The 20,183-nt window shown below is 47.2% G+C and overlaps 5 protein-coding genes across 5 annotated transcripts; all 5 read left to right on the forward strand.

The window, feature by feature from the left end:
* The first annotated feature begins 4,157 nt into the window (after nt 1-4,157).
* Nucleotides 4,158-4,984, forward strand: LOC125948315 (apolipoprotein D-like). The gene is made up of 3 exons (XM_049674254.1): nt 4,158-4,515; nt 4,618-4,843; nt 4,936-4,984. The coding sequence occupies exons 1-3, from the start codon at nt 4,158-4,160 to the stop codon at nt 4,982-4,984; spliced, it is 633 nt and encodes a 210-aa protein (XP_049530211.1).
* A 1,215-nt stretch (nt 4,985-6,199) lies between these two features.
* On the forward strand, nt 6,200-17,465 carry LOC125952005 (uncharacterized). Its single transcript, XM_049681199.1, has 18 exons — nt 6,200-6,617; nt 6,706-6,807; nt 6,882-7,011; nt 9,187-9,304; nt 9,417-9,645; nt 9,747-9,842; nt 9,988-10,120; nt 11,136-11,307; nt 12,426-12,645; nt 12,716-12,944; nt 13,034-13,058; nt 13,389-13,643; nt 13,718-13,946; nt 14,029-14,248; nt 14,356-15,826; nt 15,895-16,138; nt 16,358-16,444; nt 16,512-17,465. Exons 1-15 carry the CDS (start codon nt 6,272-6,274, stop codon nt 14,378-14,380), a joined length of 2,529 nt encoding a protein of 842 aa, XP_049537156.1. The 5' UTR covers nt 6,200-6,271; the 3' UTR covers nt 14,381-15,826; nt 15,895-16,138; nt 16,358-16,444; nt 16,512-17,465.
* On the forward strand, nt 9,191-10,327 carry LOC125948316 (apolipoprotein D-like). Its single transcript, XM_049674255.1, has 5 exons — nt 9,191-9,304; nt 9,417-9,645; nt 9,747-9,842; nt 9,988-10,120; nt 10,227-10,327. The coding sequence occupies exons 1-5, from the start codon at nt 9,191-9,193 to the stop codon at nt 10,255-10,257; spliced, it is 603 nt and encodes a 200-aa protein (XP_049530212.1). The 3' UTR covers nt 10,258-10,327.
* On the forward strand, nt 11,003-13,320 carry LOC125948313 (apolipoprotein D-like). Its single transcript, XM_049674253.1, has 4 exons — nt 11,003-11,307; nt 12,426-12,645; nt 12,716-12,944; nt 13,034-13,320. The coding sequence occupies exons 1-4, from the start codon at nt 11,164-11,166 to the stop codon at nt 13,092-13,094; spliced, it is 654 nt and encodes a 217-aa protein (XP_049530210.1). The 5' UTR covers nt 11,003-11,163; the 3' UTR covers nt 13,095-13,320.
* A 70-nt stretch (nt 17,466-17,535) lies between the features above and the next one.
* On the forward strand, nt 17,536-19,079 carry LOC125948312 (apolipoprotein D-like). Its single transcript, XM_049674252.1, has 4 exons — nt 17,536-17,762; nt 17,857-18,100; nt 18,521-18,607; nt 18,689-19,079. Exons 1-4 carry the CDS (start codon nt 17,631-17,633, stop codon nt 18,949-18,951), a joined length of 726 nt encoding a protein of 241 aa, XP_049530209.1. The 5' UTR covers nt 17,536-17,630; the 3' UTR covers nt 18,952-19,079.
* The last annotated feature ends 1,104 nt before the right edge of the window (nt 19,080-20,183 follow it).

Consider the following 20,183-nt stretch of genomic DNA (forward strand, 5'->3'; position numbering starts at 1 on the left):
GTTGCAGCAAATCAATCATCTTCTACCCCAAAAAATCTATCCCCCCCCCCCCACACACACACACACACACATACACACTCACTCCAACAATCATACATTTCCTGATACAATAAAGAGCAGCAACAGACAGGCATGGCAGGTCAGGATGGTAGTAGTATTAGCAATGCAGGATCCAGAGGAGATCCCGCTGGTGGAATGCCACGCCACCCATCGTCCGTGAAATAAATATCGTGTAGAAAACTAGTGAAAAACAATTAATAAAATTGAACAAAATAATTCTGAAAAAAGAAGCTGACCCTCTGGTTTTACTATTTTATTATTGTCTTTAATATTCCTGAAAGAAATCGAACGGATCCGCCCTTGCGCGAAGAGGTAAACTTTTTTTTTCACAACATCTTATTGGCATTGGCGTTGCTAGGGGTTGCCAGGCGGCAAACCGGATCCGGTCCATAAGTCGAGCAAATGGACAACAAGCAATACGGCAGAGGAAAAAATTAATCGCAGACTACTTCGATTGACAGAGAATAGGCTGAATTGACAAGAAAGAAATTATATCTGAATTGATGTATTTTCCCTTATTGAGTTTCCTTTCCGGTTGAGTTGGGACGCATAACATGTCTGGGCTGCACATATTCTGGGGAAAATGTAAAGCTGCAGGACGTAGCACTAAATCGACTGTCAAGATTCCTTTGTGTTCCTTTGTGACAGTAGATACGATCTAGAAACTTCTACTTAACGGGAATTTCTTCATCATCCCCTGGAAGCTAACTTACAAGACAATTCACACAATCTCTAGTTACAAAATAAAATTCTTACCCAGGAAAACTGCCAGTCGTGGCATTTAGGCTTCCAGGAACTACAACATAATATTTGCCGTATATCCTTTCCTGAAACTACCCAGAATTCCACATCAAAATCAAAGTAAATGTATTGGCAATTTCATTTCAGTTGAAAATGTCCTTCACCGAAATTAATATCCAAAATTAACTAGCATCCTGATACACCAATACCAACCCTTGACGTGTGGGATAGTTTTTGCAAAGCATTTTGGAAAGCGCAGGTCCTGATGGGCAACCATCGCGCATCATTACCGCAATCAATACCTGTTTGAACAATTTCTGAAATCCTTTCCGTGGAAAAAACTCACACAACAAAAGCAAAACGCGCGCCCAACAGCCGACAATTGAGAGCAATTACAGGAAGCAAACAGAACTCCGACCCCTTTCAGGTCTTCCATATTTTAAAATGGTAACAAATTTACCTGAACCCGTTAGTACGGATGCGGATCTATTAACGCGGGAGAGAAATTAACGGGACGGAAAATACAATCGAAGAAGAATCCTTTTCACTCGCAACACTTTCCACAAATTCGCCGCAGCCGATCAGCAGCATCGACTGGAGCTGGAGGAGAAAACAATAAACAAAATTTCAATTCAATTTTGTGTACATTAACATTGTTGATTGTAGCGACGAACAAAGGCACCGGCATGTGCAGCTTCTGTGGTAGATTGGATAGGGCGTGTATCGTTAAGCGAGCTGTTCGCGGCCAATCGTAATGAAAAATTGCCCCGATCGATCCACTCGGTGCCGCCATCGAAACAGGAAAATCAGCATTTCGAGAGCAGCAGATCGATGGACACGGGATGGGTGGAGAGATGGGGCGGTGGCGGTTGCGGGGACCATAAAGGACTTGCACAAAACAGAGCCACTGAATGCGCACCGAATGTGCGGTTCACTTTTTTTTTGCCTCGATGCGTAAGAATATAATCAATTTAATAATGATGACGATTGAACGGTGGCCGATATTGCAGCAGCAGCAGGGCGGTCTGGGAGGAGGGTAACGGAAACGTTCGGAATACGCGGTGCTACATGTTTGCTTGTGGCAGATTGTGTTTATTAGTGGAAATGTATTGAATTTCCTTTACCTCGTTGCTACTGGCAATCCGGTAATGGCGTAATGTGAGCTGGTTATAAATTATGCTGCAAAAAGCAGCGAAATTAATGGGCCTGGGGGCCGTTCCCCTTTTATGTGAGCAGTACGATGAAAGCGGTAACCATTTATCGAGAATTTTAAAGAAGCGGACTTATTTTCCATGCAACCGAAACAGCCCCAGCACTCCACCCAGACAAACAGTTGGTCGAAATGGAAGAAAATTAATGAATGAGCGCTTACAAGCGATGTAATTCGGAAATGTGTAATACTTACAACTAGCAAAATTAGCCGGAAGAAGTGGAGTTTTTGTTTAAATTTTAATTTCCTGCGCGAGCAGCCAGAATTGATTCTTTGACTTGGCACTAGCGGCGCTAGTGTCGATGAAGAGACAAAACGTGATGCTATAAAATGCGGCCAAGCGCCAGCTATAAAATCGTTGAATCGCATGCGATTCAAATCAGCATAACCGGCTCAAACTGCGCGGCTTGCTGAAATTTTGAATAGCGCTTTTCTCAGTGTCTACTACGGTCACCATGTCGAGAGGGAGAACATAAAGTTGAAGGTTTATTTAGCTGTAACACATTCTACTTTTAAGTGCTTTGTTTGGAAGATTGGAAGTAGAACGGTGTCGTTGGATGAGCACTTTTAGCGGAGAGATAAGTTTAAGACTAAATGCGAATGGCTTTTCACTTCTCTTCAAGCGATCAGCTGACCTAAAGACACCTGCTCAGGCTTTGGTTTACATTCTAATCCGAGGAAATATTCAAGGTCCTTTCTTAACCAAAATTATTACCTACTTTGATTTTTCATGGAAAAATTAAGTTACTAGCTCTTTAGATAAATTTAAAATCTCTGAAAATTCGTTGAAATTATGGTTTGAATAACAATTATTTCAATCGAAGTGTATTGTAATAAAAAACAGTCCTCTGAGGATTGATTACCATTGCCGTATTTTTATATTATTATCACCCAATTACGCTACAGTGTTCTTGAAAAGTTGCATTCCAATTTCTCAATCTCAAGTGCCACATTCATACACACATTAAACGACGAGGCTTTGAATGGAAAGAAACGGAGTACAACCGCCTGTGATAAGGCTTTAGTGGGGATCCAACGTACTTTCACACATTATTTAACGCGGCACGACTGGTCGATATGACACTTGCCAATTCAGTGGAAAGCTCTTTACTCTTCCATTGCTAGCTTATTTTTGAAAATTATAAAATCATTTCATGAGTTAATTTTTCTTTAATTTTTGAAGATCATTTATTATCTGAAGATCATGGGTACTTGCTGAAGAAATTTTCGAAGCATAAACTTCGCTCACTTCCTTCTTTAGGATCTTTTAATCGGTAATAGAACTCTTTAGTTGGGTTTCAGCTTGGTTGCAAAAGAACTCCTATTATTGCTTTGCTTGGTATATTAAAGCCATTTTACAATGAACAAAATTTAACTCTAAAACAGAACAAACTATTTATACAAACAGAACCATAATTCCAAAACTGACCAAACCGCTCGCCAGAGAAAAGATTTCATAACAATCTGCAACCTAATACGCGCCTTTCTCGAAAATTCACCTAATACGCCACTAGCCGGTATCTGGGCAATAATGATTAGCGTGGGAACGGATTTACTACTAGACCAGATAAGCCCCATAAGTGGCCCCGTAAGCCCCAATTTCCAGAATGAATCCGGCTTATCAATTTCCTCATGTCAATGAACGGATGATTGTTATCACAATTGGCACGAGTAAAAGCTTCTAGAAGGTACGACAGTCTGTTTGTCGCCATACGCACAACGCGGCATATCTGCAACACAACATCGCGATATGCGATCGTGATGCGTTCCACAGTCCACTTCCTTTTCGGGGGTGGAGGGGGTGGGAGGTTCTACATGCCGCTCTCCCTCCCTCACCCAAACCATTACGGCACACTGGCGATCGAGTGTCTGTGATATGGATTCGGTAACCCTTATCGATGGGTATCGGACGTTTCTAGGCCAATTCGTTCGGTCCGGTGTTTTCTTTCTTTCCGTTTTTCGACAAGATTCTGGCACCCCCCACGTTCCCGGTTCCCGCATAAAGATAAGCGCCGATACCGTGGAGTGGAGTACTTTTCTGTATAAAAGACATTCGCGGCCAGTTGCAACACCAAACAACTCAGCTACACTTGAAGCATTCACAACAGTTCAGCAAGAGCAGCAGCAGTAGAACAACAACAGCACAATGAACACCGTTCAATTGATTGCCACCGCGGTTGTCCTTGGCCTTGTGCAGCTGGCGAGCGGGCAGGTCGTATCGACCGGTACCTGCCAGGACTACCCGGTGCACGTGAACTTTGACGTTCCGCGTTATCTTGGGCTCTGGTACGAGATCCGTCGGTACGAGCAGGCATTCCAGATCGGTGGCGAGTGCGTGACGGCCGAATACTCGCTGAATGCCGATGGCAGTGTGCGCGTCTTCAACTCGATGCGGCCCCGCGATTCCGCAACGGGAACCCGCCAGTCCGATACTGGCCGTGCCGTCGTTGCCTTCCCCGATGAGTCTCCATTGGAGGCGAAGCTGAACGTTACCTTCGATGCGAGTAAGTATTAGTGTACCGTGGGATCCCCTGGGAAGCGAGGACTCCAGTACCGGAACAGCATTAAGCTAATCAATCCGCTTGTCCTTCCTGTGTTCTGTTTAGCCGCTGTCGATGTGACGGCCAACTACTGGGTGCTCGGTACGGATTACGATAACTTTGCCGTCGTCTGGGGATGCTTCGGTGTCGGAACTACTCTGCGCGCCGAAAGCGCGTGGGTTCTTTCCCGTACGCCTCAGCTGTCCGCTGCATCGGAGGCCCAGGTTCAGCAGTTCGTCGATCAGTTCCTCGTTGAGTCGAATCTCCGACCGACTATCCAGGATGCACAGTTGTAAGTAGACCATGGGCTGCTTCGAGTGTGGCTCCTGATGGTGTAGATATTTCACTTTTTCGTTCTGTTTTCCTTTCCCTTCTTTAAACTAGCTGCTGTACGAATGATCCCGAGGTGACTGCTTACCCACAGTGTTCTTAATGAATCCCAGGATCTCTCTCAGAGGGTCCCTTTTAAGCTAAACATATTGCAAATAAAGATAAATGAAAATATATATATAAACCATAAAACCAGCGAAAAGTGTTACTCCTTGTTCTGACATTAATCAATGATCAAAGATTACAAAACAGACGATCGGTCAGTTCTCTTTGGCTTCGCCGATTTCTAGCCCCAAAAATCTTATAGTTTGAGCGCTGGAAGATAGAAATTATCCCGTATATAATAATCTAATATTAAATATTACCTGGACAAGGGGTTATGCTGTGCTTGGTAAAAAAAGGTTGTATCTTGGTTGATGTACGATGATTTGATAATCCTATATCCAAGGGTAGCTAGTAACGGTATCCTAATGATTGGGAAAAAGATATATTCGATTACTATCTGAAGTCAGTATCTCTGTTTACATCTTTTTCGGAACGATCACACATCTTACTGAAGTTCTCCTGCTCGGCGTTGCTACAGGAGCAAAAACAAAACCGTGAATCCATCCGGCGATCACCACACGGCAGCTAATCTTAATGCGAATCTTCGCGGTCGCAATAACAAACGTCCCGCGTCCCGGGTCAAACAGACAGCCCAGTGGAGATGAAGAGTGAAACCAATTCGAAACCTCCACGCGGATCTTACATCATCGCCTCATAACGCAGCTTCACAATACATTGTATACTGGCGAAGGGGGAATGCAAAGCAGAAAGGATGAACAGAAAGGCAAACAAACCAAAAATGACCAATTAACACATCCCCTTTGCCCCGTTGCGAAAAGATGAGGTGCCAACATTTCGTCAAACGGCAGACGCAAACATATGCTTCCACCCCGCCAAGTGGCACCTCATCCGCTACCAATCGGAACGACCTTCTTTGAAGAGTTCTTCTGGGAAGCTATCTCGAAGGTTCTAGAGCCCACGCGCCACGAGATCGTTGACTTCTTCGCTTACCGATGGCTACTGTTCTCACGATGGACCATCGGTTTTGATGATGATGATGGACGGTCATTATCGCGGTTCTACCTTTCACGGGGACGACCGAGGACTGAGGTTATCAATACGAAAACCAATGTGCGCGAGAGAGCGAAAGAGCGCTCACTGTGATGTTTGCTGAAGGCCAACGCAAAATCAAACAAAACTCCAGTAACCGTGACCAACGAGATCGCGTTTCGGAATGATCTGCCACTGGTTCTGTGCCTATTAGATGCGGTAGACGACGAGCGATCCCATCAGTCTGGTGTTTGTTGCTGACACGACAAGTGGCTGTTCCCGAGTGTGATACACAATGCATTCCTCACTGCTAGCGATCGTTCTGCTTGCCACGGTGGCAGCTACCGTAACCGGACTACTCACGGACAGTGCCTGTCCGGAGGGTGTTAAGGTGAAGCAAAACTTCTCGCTGAAGGACTACGTTGGCCGGTGGTACGAGATCAAGCGGTACGAACAGTTCTACGAGAAGGATCTCGATTGTGTGGTGGCCGAGTATCAGCCCAGGGAGGAAGGTGGCATTACCGTGGCCAATGGAGCGTTCAGTTTGGCCAACAACACACGTGTGGTAGGGCAGGGCGTAGGCATTATTTCCTATCCCGAAGCCAAGGATGGCAAACTGAGTGTCGCTTTCTTCGGTGCAAGTAAGTGCCTCGTTGTGCCCAGAGTGTATATGACCAGCGCCTTAACATTTCTCTTCGTCTATCCTTTCCTATTGGCGCGTGATAATAGAGCCTGATCGCAGTAACTATTGGGTACTCGATACGGACTACACCTCGTATGCGGTCGTGTTTTCCTGCGAACCGTACTACAAGGATGCCTCCAAGAATGTCCGTAAGTACTTGACTTGAAGGCCGCTGTAGAGTCGTTCTCGATCCTCATCCATTCCTCGATGGTACTCTTTACAGTTGGATTCTGGATCTTCTCCCGTCAACCGACCTTCCCAACCGATGAGACCACCGTGAAGCACGTCCAGGAGCTGGTCAAACAGTATGGCGACGAGAGCAAGTTCGAGATCACAAATCAATCCGATGAACGGTAAGTCGTCGATGAAGCTCCGTAAGATGGTGAGATCTTGTAATTAATAGTGAGGATGATTCAATTGTCCTATTTCAGATGCCCTCGATCGTACGTTTAAGTCGTACATGTTGTTCGGCATGCAGGATACTAACTTCCAACCAAAAACAAACTCACCGACGAATAGCGATGGCGTCACCAGAATTCGTTAATAAATTAATGTAAGTTTATTATCAATCAGGCAAGCGTACTGTTTTCGGTGGAATTGTTCCGGATGGTAGACGTACTACGTCTAAAACTCTGGACAGCTGCATGGCATCCGAAAAAGAAACGGAAAATCGAGTGTTAGCGTAACTTTGCTTCTTGCTCTTGTCTGGAAGAGAGTTCCAGGCACAGACAACTTACCGGCTATCGAGCTGTTGCGTGAAACGAATCTGTCGCCGATCGATGTACCGCCGGATGATGCTCTGAATGCGGAACAGATCATCCCGGTCGGTGGTGAGCGTCGGTGTGCGCGACAATAACCAGAAGCTTTCCTCCGAACGCTCATCCTCCAGTGGTTCACACGACCATACCAGCGAGTAGGTTTCGTAATCGGTCTCCAGTACCCAGTAGTTGGACCGATCGTTAGCTGTGGATGAGGAGTGAAATTTAATCGGAATAAGCACGAATCCATCGCCTGTTAATCCGGCCACTAGACGAATACTTACGTGCACCGAAGAAAGACACGTTCAGTTTGCCCTGAAGGATCTCCTCGTCCGGGAAGGATAGCACCGCGCGACCCAGTGCGTTGGTGGTCGAGCTGTTGAACAGGTTGTAGCCCGAGTTGGACACGGACACCGAACCATCCTCGTTCAGGCCGTAGCGCACTTGGATGCAGTCATAGTTTAGCTCGTACTCACTCTCGTACCGCTGCAGTTCGTACCACTTGCCCAAGTACGCATCGACATTGAAGTACAGCTTCGCCTCGATGTCAGTCGGGCAGGGCCGATCGAAGACGGCGCCTGCGGTTGCCGAGCCGATAGCCAACGTTGCTACCAACAGAACGGTGGTTGCTAGCTGTTTCATGATTGTCGTGGGCAGCTTACTTCGATGGATTGCACTCTGATGGTCCGGTAGCGTCCGACTGACTGATTTATAGGAGGTGTGCACTCGGTTTTACACTCTGCTGCTTGCCCACTATCGCCCATCGCTGATAACTGGTTTTGATATCGGTTTGCGGGTTGCTGTTTTTTTTGTTACCCGATTTCGTGTCGACGTCAGTCTGATAGCATCAACCAGGGGGAGAGAGAGATTGGAACCACGCTGTTCTTGTGGAACTTGGAACACCATCGCATGACTCAAACGATAGAAACGCCCAACCATGCACCCAGCCATGTTGCTAAAGTAATGGCTTCCTTTGTCTTAACACAAATCCTGTATACCTTCTTCTTCTTCTTTGCCGGGCCTTACAAGCCGGTGGTGGTAGTAGATGAGACTCACTTCCGTTGCCGGTGGAGTGTAAAATTGTTTCCGAAAGATTCGTGCGACCGCAGCGGAGGCAACAGTAGATAGGGGACGACTCACTGCCTACCTGCCTGCCTGCTTGCCTACCTGCCTGTCTGCCTGCCGATAAAGTAAGGTGGGTACAAGCCGCACCTACCGGTCTGATAAGACGAATTTATGTAACATTTCGCTTCAGAGCATACACACACGCGCGCCACGCTACGGTCCCAACCTCAAGGTGAGGCCCTCGATTTGATGGCTTCCGGTTGAATGATGTTTCAATTTTCGGGAGCTCCAGGCCGTCCAGGCCGTGCGGGAGGGGTGGCGAGCGGACGACTTTGTTTTCGTGCACCATGACTGGTGCGAATCGTTTGTTCTCGAACGTCCCCGGTCCCCTGCCAACTCTCGAGGCGATACACGCGCGCCTCGCGCGTTTAATCATCGACAGCGACAGGTGACCGAAACTAGGGCTGATAGTATACCCGGCCTGCCAGGCATGGGAAGGTAAGGCTATGGATGATACATAAGAGATGCATGTAATGTCGAAATCTGATCTGCGTTATCTCAGGCGAGCAAGCCTCTGTCCACCCCCGGGGGCCATACCCCATGTGCCTTATCTATGCAAATTCGGTATAAAAACAACTTGGACTGGTGGCGCTGGGGTTGGTTGTATTCTCACTCTAGCACCGTTAGTTCCCTTCGGAAACCAAGTGAAATGTTTAACTATTACCTCTGTCTACTGTGCGCCCTGGTCGGTGTAGTCCAGGGTACCATCTTCGAGCGACCATGCCGTACGGTCGAGGTGGTGCAGGACTTCCAGGTCGATAAGGTACAGCAGAACCCTCCCGCTTGAGCTCGGACCCCCCCCTGTGTTTTCCCGATTTGCTAATTACACATTCATATCACGCGACCCGCGACCCCGTCCGGTTCCGTACACACAGTATCTTGGTCTGTGGTACGATCTCGAGCACTACGAGGCGAGCTTCGAGCAGAACACGGACTGTGTAACGGCCGAGTACAGCCGGTACGAGGATGGTTCGATTCGGGTGTTTAACTCGGCCGTCCGTCTTACCGATGGGCTGCTGTACGCGGTCGATGGCCGTGCCGTGCTGAGCTACCCGGAGGTGGACGTACTCGAGGCGAAGCTGAACGTATCGTTCTACGGAGCACGTAAGGTTTCGTGGCCTGCGGTCACTAGCTAGCTTCAGCTTTCGTCCGCTCCTGCCGATACCGATACCCTTTCCCTTTCCATTCCCGGTCCCGTTGCTTAGCGAACGATGAGTCCAACTATTGGGTCTTGGATACGGATTACGAGAACTATTCGATTGTCTGGAGCTGCGAGCCGCTCGGCGAAGATCGATCGCTTGGTAAGTGAGGAGTGAGCGCGCCCGTGCGGCGTGCATCGGCTCGGTTCCAGTGCAACCGAACCGGTGCGGATGATACCACTGATGCTTGTTTGTTCCGCTTTTTTTTTTCGTTGCACCGTCTACGGCATCATGCGCCTCGCTGCAGAGTACTACTGGTTGCTGTCACGTACACCGTCGCTGCCGGAGGATGAGGAGCTGCGGGAGAAGATTCTCACGCTCAAGCACGAAAGTGGCATCGTCGACGATGAGCTGATTGTGACGGAACACTTCGCGGAAGGGTAAGTGTTCGCGCCATGCGTCGCCGACGCTAGGTACCGCTCTCTCGAACTAACGCCATCCGGTCCGGGGTCCGCCGGTGTATTGTTTCGCCTCGTTTTTTTTCAGATGCAAGAACAAACGCCACAAGCGACTGTAACGAACTGTGAAGCGCTATCGATTTAGAATAAATTGTGTTTGTCCGTTTCGGCACAATTCGCGCCTGCGGGGGGGGGGGGGGGGGGGCAAGATAGCCACCGTTCGTAGTGCTTTTCTACGGTGTTTTCCGAAAAAATGTAGGTCGTTTGCCACAGTACTTCAAATAGTAGCGAATGAGATACAGCTTCACGTTGGGCAACTAGGCGCCTCTAGCCAGTCGAAATGATTTTCCACCTTGCAGCAGCGATTAATCCGTGATAGAGGAGCGATCGATTTTGCATTAGTTTAATAAACATTAAATTTTATTTTATCATTACTATCTGCTCCTGTTGCCTCTGTTGAGAAGCAATTCTTATCTGTTTACAACAACTCTTTTGTACTACTACTTTGTGTACTACTTCCGAGAACTGACGAGCACTTGTAAGAATGCTAGAAGCATTAATGAAACATATTAGAATAATGTGATATAGGATTGTTTCAAGATAATTCCAATCGAGAGGAAACTCGTTTCAACGAAAGAAAAAAAAAAGTATCTCACTATAAATTTTCAGACACCACTGTACGCTTCGCGTGTGCACCCTGTAGCGTTGAAAAGAGCCTGGAGTTATGCTACTGCCTACTACGATCCCCACCGCTCAGGTGCACTGCTGGGGATCGCTGGCGCGCGATCTGCTGGCGTTGAGGAGTGAGGAGTTTTATCTTAAGCAGATGATTTCGCCAAATCACCACCAGTGTATCGGTGCAGTTCAACCGGAACGGACCGGACCTGACCGGGGTAAACCTTCCACGCAACGGGAAGCCAGATATTCTCTGCTATAGACAGTCCTCAGATCGGATACTATCGATATAGTGAGTGCCAGTGTTTCTGCTCCTCTCAAGCTACCAGAACATTGAAACGGACAATCAAATGGCAAACGTGAAACCCAACCTTGCCATCCTGACGCTTATTACCCTGTGCATTGCGCACGTGCGCGCCTTCGTTGTCAAGGATGGTAACTGCACACTCGTGACAACCAATCTGCCGGTGGTGGAGAGCTTTGAAGTGGAAAAGGTAAGTGATACGCCAGCACGATCGGAGAAAGCAATGCTCTACGGTCCAGCATAAAGTCCGTCCCTGTATGCAGGCTACAGCAACACAGTGTGGTTGCTTTGCGCCAGCCACCGCAAAATGGCAATCAGTTTAGGTAACCTTTCGAGAAGACGTGGGTCGGTGAAGCGCTTCTGGAAAATTACATAAATATTACCAAAGTGCCAGGGCCCTCGACCAACCAACCAACCATCCGACCGACCGGCCGATCCGTCTTGGGAACGCGCTTCAAACCAACGGTTAATTATGTTCGGTGAACAAAACGAACCATTGATGGTCTGAAGAAGATCGTCACCGATGTGCGGCCATTCAAAACTCCCGGACCGCCGTAGCACGGGAATTGCATAATCTGGCTCTGGCTACCCTTCTCGACCCCATTACCGCCGCTGCCGATGTCGCTCGATGTTACGATCTTCGGTGGACAATTCGATGGACGCTTTCTGGCTGCGGTGATTTGCTATCTGCTGGTGCACCTGCTCCCGCCAAAGTGTAATCAGACACACACTCACACACTCACACACACGGATCGGATGCCTATTAACGGGTCGCTCAAGGACGCGCGCGGCTGATCGTTAAATTAGCATAACACGCCCCTGGCTAATGGAGGGATATACCTAATTCCCGCTAAATTCACTGTCGCTTCACGGCGGTTTGGAGAGGAAGATGACCTGACCGCTAAACACAACCACAGATGAGGCGGATGAGGCGAAATGCAACCGTACGGACTCAGGTCGCTCACTCCGTTCGGTCACAACTCGACGACCATCTTAACCTTCACCATTTGTACCATGATTTATGGGCGATGAGCGATGATCGTCCGCGGATCGTCTGGTGCTTACATTACGTACACCCGTGGCCGAGGGGCTGTTCGATCGTACCTTCGAGAAAAGACTTTCATTCGCATGGTTTCTAATGATTCCTCTGTCTGGCTGCGAGCCACTTTGGGTGCAAGCAGAGTTTATGATACTGCGTAAAGGTCACCAAGGGACACGATTAGGTGATCGGATGGACGATTGTGTGCTTGCATACCCAAATGTTCTCGCTAATGATAAGAAATCTTCAATTCTCTCCCAAATAACCAGTACATCGGAAAGTGGTACGAGCTGGAACGGTACGAGCAGCCATTCCAGCGCAATCATGACTGCGTGACGACCCAGTATCGGCGCAGCGAACCAATCGGCAAACTGCAGGTCACGACACGGGGCTTCTTCAACGGAACGCACCGTAACTTCACCGACATTGGTGTGTTCAGCGACGTAAGCAATCCGAAGGAGGCCAAATTCAAGATAAACCTAGCCAAAGGTAAGGTGGTAGCGATGCTGTTGATTTTATGCGAATCCACAAATGTAATTCTGTGTCATCCATTTCCTAGCGACCAACACTTCCAACTATTGGATCGTCGACACGGATTACACGAACTATGCGATCGTCTACACCTGCACACCGATCGTGGAATCGGACCAATCGGTCGAAGGCTACTGGTTGCTGTCTCGTACGAGCAAACTTACGGACACGAAGGAGGTGCTGGAGCGCGTGAATTATCTACGATCGACCTACTTCGAGCCAGGACACATACGTCGGACCAACCAGACGGAGGAACTGTAAGTAACTCGTGTGGCCATGTGTGTGTGTTTGTCCGTCTCGTACCACCTCTAACCAGGATTCGAACGCTTATCGTTTCCATTGCTAGCTGTGGCAAGGAGCCGGAACAACCAGTAACACCCAGCACGATGATTTTGCCTCCACTGTAGAGACGACTGCCCCAATACCGAGAGTGACGACCATCACCACCAGCATCGTTCATCTATCATTAAGCGTCAATTAGAATGTAAGCATCCAATCTGACCTCTGACCTTCGATGGTTGATGTATTGGACTGGTAGACGAGAGCGCTATCACCAGAGCCAGTCAGCGCATGTGTGTGTGTGTGGATGGCTACAATTGGAATACAAATAAACAGATTCATTGGTTCGCCGACGCCAGGGCAATCATGTGTGCAGCGATAGAGGGAAGCGATTGTTTTGCCGTCTGGAGGCTGTTTGGTAGTGTCGTGCTTCACTTTCACTCAGAACCTCCCTCGTTCCCAGCAGCCATCTGTTTAGTCTGGTGCTGCGTGTCCAAGTGATAAGCTGTGTGCGTCCGATTGTCGGGGAAGGCATCATGTTTGACCGTAGTTTCGGGAAGTTGTTGCTGGTCCTGCTTGCCACCGTAGCGGTGCCAAGCATTGGCCAGAGGATCGTGAACCAGCTGTGCCCAGATCCGGCCAGCCGTCCAGTCGTTCAGTATTTCGATCTAGAGCGTGTAAGTATTGGGGCTTATCTTGGAATAAACGTCGTCAGCCAAACACTTGGGTAACATTTCACACCCCGCCGCAGTACGTTGAGGGACGATGGTACGAGATACTGCGCTACGAGCAGTACTTTGAGAAGGATTGCGATTGTGGTTACGCCACGTATACACCTCAGGCCGATGGCTCGGTGAAGGTAGAGAACTGCTGTGAACGGCTACCGAACACGACGGTCAAGTGCAGCATCGGAAAGGCGGTCGTCAGCTTTCCGGATCAGTTTCCACTGGAGGGAAAGTTCAACGTGACCTTCGGTGGACGTAGGTATCGTCGTGATGGGGTAGTGTGGTGGCGGTAGTTCCGGAGCATTCATTCATTCATTCATTTCGCACTCGCCGACAGCGCCGAACAACTCGAACTATTGGATCATGGAGACTGATTACGACAACTTTGCCGTGATTTACTATTGCAAGAACATTTCGGACAGCAAATCGGCCGAGGCTGCCTGGGTGCTGTCGAAGCAGCGGACGATCAACCCGACCGTTCGCGCGGTCGTGGATAAGCTGGTCGATAAGTACCTGGTACGGCAGGATATGCGGGTCACCGAGCAGGGTCAGGAGAAGTGAGTATCTCAGTGATGCTTGATGTTTAAACGATATATCGTTATCTAGAATAGAAAAATAGATGTTTAAATTAATTTCACTAACGTCTATTCCATTTTTCTTTCAGATGCAAATATGCTACAAATGATTAAATCATTTGCAGTCATACAAAAATCATTAGCACTCCTACACGAAAGGACGTAAAGGACCCTCAATGCAATTTTTTAGGGCCTTTTCCTTTGTTTTGATATCGACATACTTGAACTGTTTAGAAATATATTGTCAAAGTATGCCACCAAACCTACTTTGTCCACCAAGAAAAGACATTTCCCAACACTAGTCAGAAATACTATTCCTCTACATCAACCTTTTTCAACTGATCCAGAAGCACCGAAAGTAAAATAACGTATACGACGCTGCCAGAACCCTTGTTGGGTGCCCCAAAGCCCTCTAATGACTTTAGCTAATTTTTATGATCACAGTCCTGTCCCGTCATACGTTGCACGGGTCGAACAAAAACTGAAAAGTTAATGAAATCTCTGTCCCCTTTGGCTTTGGTTGTCTAGCAACTCCGAAGGAGCCGCGAACCTGCAGCGGAACGATTTTGTTGCGCCAGCCAGAGGACCAACTTTTGCCACCAGGAACGCTCCGCGCGGTGAGGGGTGGGGGGTTTCTGGTCAGCGAGAGCGACTGGTTGCCTAGCCAGAGTTGGTCGATAATTAGCTTTTGATAGAAATAAAACTGTTACAAAACTTTGGGCAACGGACGGAAACAATTTCAAAGCGTGTGGCGATCCGGCACGCCTCTACATTGGTGCTGCTACACTACTAAAGAACCCCATTTTGGTTCTAGGTTCTACCACTCTGGGTGTTTACGCGGACGGTGCAAGCAGTGCTCTGCGCAGAACAGTAGCCTTTACACATAATTCAATTGTAGATTGTTAGCTGGATGCAAAAATCACAGTTTCAGATGAATTAAAAATAGAATACTGCTACTACAACACCATCACGCTTGCTGCAATCAGGCACATTATCTCTGGTCAAGCAGCGCGTCTGCACTTGCTATATGTTAGACTGATTAGCCAGAGACTGTGGCTTTCCATCGCACGCAATACAACGCTGGTAGCAAACAAACATATTCAACAGAAACAGCGTATCAAGCACCCGTCGTTGGTTACTTGCGTAGCAAAACTCTTATCAAGGAGAAACCATTACTTTGCAAGGCTGCTTTTGGAATTCCCACTTTGCCATGAGCGATATGGTTAACTTATGGTGATACAACAATGCTTGAAGAGTTTTGAAATAATTTAATAATCACCAGTACAGCTCTTGGTCTCTTTTCCTTCGGAAGTACGTGTCCAGTTTTCACAGACTAGCTCCACTCTTCGCAACGCTTTAGAGTGAATGTTATGTGTTATAGAAAGGGTTTTGAAGGTTGATTTTAGTGGATAAATCTAACTGCTGAGAATGAAAACGACCGCTGGATATGTAATACTAATGCTGATGTGCCTTTTGGGCACAATTTGCATCGCCAAAGATGTGACTACTACGAAATCGTGCCTCACATTTGATCATACATTCACATTAAAGGTGGAAAAGGTAATGATCACCGAGTTTTCTCCTATGGAGTAAGATATGAACGCTTAAAACCGCTTCTGTTCTATTAGTTCATGGGAAAATGGTACGAGATACGGCGGCTGTACGATCCCCTCGATCCGGAACAGGAAGACTGTGTCGTGGTGAACTATTGGTTGCTTGAAAATGGATCTTTTGACATCCTGAAATCCTTCCGAATGGCCAAAGATGGGCATCCAATTTATGCCGTTGGTTTTGCAGAACTAACGGCGAACAACGAATCAGGTGTACCACAGTTCTTCGAGAGGATAAATACGACAAATACGGCTGATTCAGGTGCGTTTGCTAGAGCTTATCGTTTTTTTTTTTGTAGGATAAAAATAAAGATGCCAAAACCTGAAAGCAAGCAGCTGAGGAAAATGTAAGATGGTGATAAGCATCAAACGTGTTCGTTTGTGTTTGTCCCTGTTTGGCATAGCAAAAGCGTAACATCATATAGCCTAGAAGCAGAGATCAGTCTTCAATAGTAATTCAGCAGTTGCATTCCTTTTCCAGACACATCGTTTAACATCGTGACGACCGATTACGAAAACTATGCCATCCTTTACTCCTGTACTCCGATCAACTCAACGCATCATCTTGGTAAGGTGTGACCACATGCAAACTTCCTATCAGGCCCCTTTTCATTTTTTTTCGTTCAAACACACAGAGGCATCATGGGTACTGGGCCGTTTGCCGACATTGGAACTCAAAAACAATATGATGGTGAATTTCGGCTTAAAAAATTTTATAAAGCGAGCAGAAGATGAATGGCGTGTCACGGACCACTCGAGCAAGTTCTGCAAACCATCGGTGATGAAGGGGCTGGAAATGGAGGACATAACCGAGGAGGACTCAGACGAAACATCTAACGAGGATCATTATGAAAATAGTGGCGGCAGCCCCTCCGTAACCACTCCTCAGATATTATTTTGGTTCGGATTGCTAGCGAGAGGCATTGTGCTGCTATCTGGATTATAGTTGCTCATTTTGCGTAACTCATAGGTACTGCAGGACGTATGAGGTACTGTTAAAATATATCACAATTAAATAATAAGACACAAAGTGAGATCGTCAGTGATCGTTGAGAAAAACAATAAAATGAGACGAATTTCTTTCTGAGTTAATAGAATCCACAAGTAAGACAGTCAACCTTGTTTAACCGAATGTGATTATCATGATTGAATCGAAGCTAATTTTGATTGTGCTCGATCAATGTTCGAGCAAGCTCGATCAGAATCCCTTCTTATTCCACCGCATGGGAAGCCTCCAGCTCGATTTATTCTAAAACGGCATTAGTTAGCGAATAGTTGCATAAGGAAGCGAAACCGCATCTAACAAGGGACAAGCTGGAGACACTTGACACCAGTTTTAGAAAGTTTTAGCATACTTACTGCTCGCTTTCTTGCGCTTCATTACCTCCGATTAGCGATAAAACACGATCGAAGATGAGCATTTGTAGGATGCAGTTGTCAGGATGGATTGGTGAAATGGATCGATAAACAAGAGGAATATATGTATCACCGTCTTGTGCTTATGTAAACGGCTAAACACCACCGCTGATTAAACTGTGCCACCGCTCGTCAGCGAGAACACCAACACAAACGAACCAAATAAACGACAAGACGAACAGAACGATAACACGGTCATTAGTACAGTTCTAGGGCGCGTCTGTTTCAGTCTGTTTCAGTATCTGGTCGTAGCAAAGCAGCAGCTGTGCGCTATCGGTAGTAGGCGTTTCAGTGATTAGCGAATCGGTTCAAGTTCAAGCTTGCTTTCAGCCGTGAAGATGAAAACGATCGGTAGCTACGTAAGTTTGATGCTGGTGTGCCTTTTCGGGACCATTAGCATCAGCGAAGGTGTAATTTTTACCAAGACGTGCCTGCAATTCGAAGAGCAGTATACATTCAAAGAGAAAATGGTAAGAATCGCCATCTTCTGATTTGCCATCATCTTGCGAATCTTGCGCTGTTCACAGTGATTTTTCAATAATGTTGCTTCTGCTTTGCTGCTAGTTCATGGGCAAATGGTACGAGGTTCGTCGGTTATACGATCCCACCGATCCGGAGCAGGAAGATTGTGTCGTGATGAGCTTTAAGTTGCTTGAAAAGGGAGCCTTTGACATCCTGAAATCCTTCCAAATGACCAAAGATGGCCTACCAATCTACGCCGGCGGTAAAGCAGAACCAAGGGTGTTCCACGAGTCACGCATACCACAGTTCTTCGAGCGCTTGAATACGACCAATGCGGCCGATCCAGGTGAGTTTGCGAGTGTTCGTTGCAAAAGAAAGCGAGCGAAACATAAATTACTTGCTAACGGTTTTGCTGCACTTTTAACCAACGATTGCCATTAAACGAAAAAGAAAGCCCGCTGATAACGTGGTGTGATGGAGAGTAGACATTTGTATGACAAAATGAAATGATAGTTGATCGTGACCAACACGAGCAAGGGTCGCGGTTACTCATATCAGTGCAGTGGCGTGTGCCTTGAGCACAAACACCGCGATCGGAAGATTGACATAGGATCATTGAGTGCAAAACCATTGCTTTATGTATTTGTGATTCTGCTTCGATATCGTTCTTCGTTGGTTAAATATATAATACTAATAGCAACAATTAAAACACGCAAGCACACAAATGCAGACTGAACTAAAGCAATGATTGAATTCTCTTTGCCAGACACATCCGTTGACATCGTGACGACCGACTACGAAAACTATGCCATCCTTTATTCCTGCACTGCGATCAACTCAACGCACCATCTTGGTATGTTTTTGTCGCTCACCTTACCACAAAACAACGACCTATTTGAACTCAATTTAAATTTTCTCTTACCAAAATCCACAGAAGCGTCATGGGTACTGTCGCGTTTGCCGACATTGGAAAAGAAGGAAGACCAGATGGTGGATCTCTATTTGCAAAGATGGTTCAAGCGATCGGATCACGAATGGCGCGCCACGGTACAGATGCCCGAGTTCTGTAAACCCTCAATCGTGGATGGCTCGAGTCACTCGGGCGCTAGCGCCAACTATCTACCGTTAGTTTCTCGAATGCTGCTTTTGTTTGTAATGCTACCGGCAGGCGCATTGGTTCAACGAATTCTTGTTTAACCTATACCATCACATACGAAACCTCCACCGATAAAACAAGTAATATTGAAAATTGTACATTAAGGCTAAAGTAAAGCAAGTAATTTTGTGGTGCTTTCTTTTGGAATGAATTTCTTGAAGAGTTGCTATCCGTTTGTTACATCGCTTCTATGTTGTGCTCTTGCAAATCAATATGGGGAAACCATTGTCAAGCCAACGGTGGCCAACGTTTATAGTAACTCGATAGCATTCGCTCTGCCCTTTCGGAAGAATCTGTTTTCATTCGCGTGACAAACCGTTTCGGTAGACATCTCGTGGGTTTGTTCTGCGCCCAAAGTTCTTCATCCTGTCTGGTACACCAATTTCTCCAGCGCACTTCAACGTCTGTGCTTCCTACTTACTTCCATACCCAAACCACATTGCTTTCGCTTCTAATTAGAAGTTGGTTTCGGCTTCATTCAAAATACCGCCCAGTGCTTCCTCTCTACTATGCGCCTTTGTGCGCCACGCTCCGTTGCGCCCATTTGCCGCATATTCTCTGTGATGCACAAAGGCGTGACAGAAAGGAAGAACACGTTGCAGCAACCACAGCTGGTAGAGGCAGATCGCGGGTTTTGTCCTACCGGTTTGTGCTACACAGCTCCGTTGACAACTACGACGTCGACGACGCCGACGACGATTCCCACCATCTCGCACGACATAATGTCCTTATTTCGACGAGAGAATGGTACCGTGAAGTAGCGTAAAGCGAGCGGGCCGAAGTGGCTGCGATTCTAATTAATGTCATTATGTGCCTTGACCGGGCGGTCAACCAGTGAAGATATTCCAGCGAGTACGGGAACGCAACAATGATCTACCAGTGTCTAGCACGTTCCGCAATCCAGCAACAAACAGAACCGTGAGCGTGAAGTGCATGTTGGTCGGTGTATTGGCTGCTGTAAGCTCCTGAGATGATGCTGCCGGAGAAGATGCTGACGGTTGTATATCATGTTAATTAATGCTCGATGCGAAGCGAAATGTAAAGCTACTTCGCATCCCTGCTCCGTATCTAAGCTGCTTAGCTGCATGCCCACTGAAGGGCGAAGGCTTTTGACCCACGTGTCACCGAGCGATGACGGACGGTAAGCTTCGGATGGTGCCCCTTTTCTTCCGGCAAGATTACTGTCCGATGAACTGGGTTGTGTTTCGGCCGAATTTCTTCTTTCCATTTCCTCGCTTGCTCACTCTCTCTCGCCGCTTTTCCATCTGGCAGC

The sequence above is a fragment of the Anopheles darlingi genome, chromosome 2 (genome assembly GCF_943734745.1).
Source record: "Anopheles darlingi chromosome 2, idAnoDarlMG_H_01, whole genome shotgun sequence".
NCBI classification, from domain to species: domain Eukaryota; kingdom Metazoa; phylum Arthropoda; class Insecta; order Diptera; family Culicidae; genus Anopheles; species Anopheles darlingi.